The sequence below is a fragment of the Volvox carteri genome, assembly GCF_000143455.1.
Source record: "Volvox carteri f. nagariensis unplaced genomic scaffold VOLCAscaffold_396, whole genome shotgun sequence".
Classification (NCBI taxonomy): domain Eukaryota; kingdom Viridiplantae; phylum Chlorophyta; class Chlorophyceae; order Chlamydomonadales; family Volvocaceae; genus Volvox; species Volvox carteri.
In genome coordinates this window covers 1-1083 of record NW_003307925.1, presented here as the reverse complement: position 1 = coordinate 1083, position 1083 = coordinate 1, and the positions used below count along the sequence as shown (strand labels likewise).

The 1083-nt window shown below is 53.8% G+C and overlaps 1 protein-coding gene across 1 annotated transcript in view; it reads left to right on the top strand.

The window, feature by feature from the left end:
• The window catches only part of VOLCADRAFT_101136 (uncharacterized protein), a gene marked incomplete at both ends in the record, with an annotated part of 4982 nt that extends 4516 nt beyond the window's left edge, over window positions 1–466 (top strand). Inside the window, 2 exons of the mRNA XM_002959591.1 lie at window positions 221–267; window positions 369–466. Of these exons, the coding sequence (XP_002959637.1) occupies window positions 221–267; window positions 369–466 (145 nt within the window). The remainder of the gene's footprint in view (window positions 1–220; window positions 268–368) is intronic.
• Between the last annotated feature and the right edge of the window lie 617 nt (window positions 467–1083).

The window sequence follows — 1083 nt, the reverse complement described above, 5'->3', positions numbered from 1 at the left end:
TTCGCCTTTCTCCGTTTCTAAAGGTTTATCTATGAGGTTTCGAGGTAAAGAGTGCCAGTCCGATGCCTCCATTCTTATCGACACTGGGAACATGACTTCAGCCCTCTTAAGTGCAGTTTTGCTCGTCACATGGGTTTGGCGATTCAACCGTCGGACCGTTGGTTGTACATCCCACCCTAACGGTCATACATTAGGATTGCTGGCTGCACCGGCCCCCCAGGTGGTCCGTACTGCAGGACCAAAGCGTGGCACTGCACTCGGGGGACAGTGAGCTCACTAACTTGCTGTTTGTTGATGATGCATCACTCTTAGCCACTGGCTGCGAGCGGGCACAATGCCTTCTTGGTTACACACACGCACACACGCAGTTGCCCACAGCGCCGCACACTTCTATCCGGGCTCTGGATACCATCTACGCATCTTGTTGGAGAATCCTCCACGGTTTATTTACTGGAAAAGGCACTAGTATACGTCGCTCGACTACGGAGCTCGCATTCGTGCACACATGTTGGCCCGCTCCCGTGTCGCGGTTAATCAACACACACGCACACACACATACACACGCACACACACAGGCACACGCACACACACAGGCACACACACACACACATCTGGCTCTTTGACTCCTGTGTCCCTCCGTTCCCTTCCCTCTCATCCTCCGCAACAGATCACTGACACCACCAAAGCGCTCGGCAATGCACCGACATTTAACGACATCTACGACACCACCAGCACCACCTGCTTCCCACATCAAAATGGGACCTGCTGTTCCACCAACACTCCTCTCACGCTCTCGCTTCCTCCATCCCCCTCACCCTTGCTACGACTCACACCCTCTCGCTCGCGCGCGCGCGCCAGACGCCGCGCGCATCTCCTTTCGCATACGCTTATCCCTCTGTCTTCCCCTCTCTCTTTTCCGATTAGGAGACTCTTGCGACGACGGATCAACCTTTGAAAGATGCCAAGACGCAAGACGCGTCCTGACAACCCTAGGAAATAAACAAGCAGCACTTCAATGACCGACCGACCGTTAGCGCTAACGGTTAATGACTAGGACATGTCGATTTTGTGATTTTCACTGTT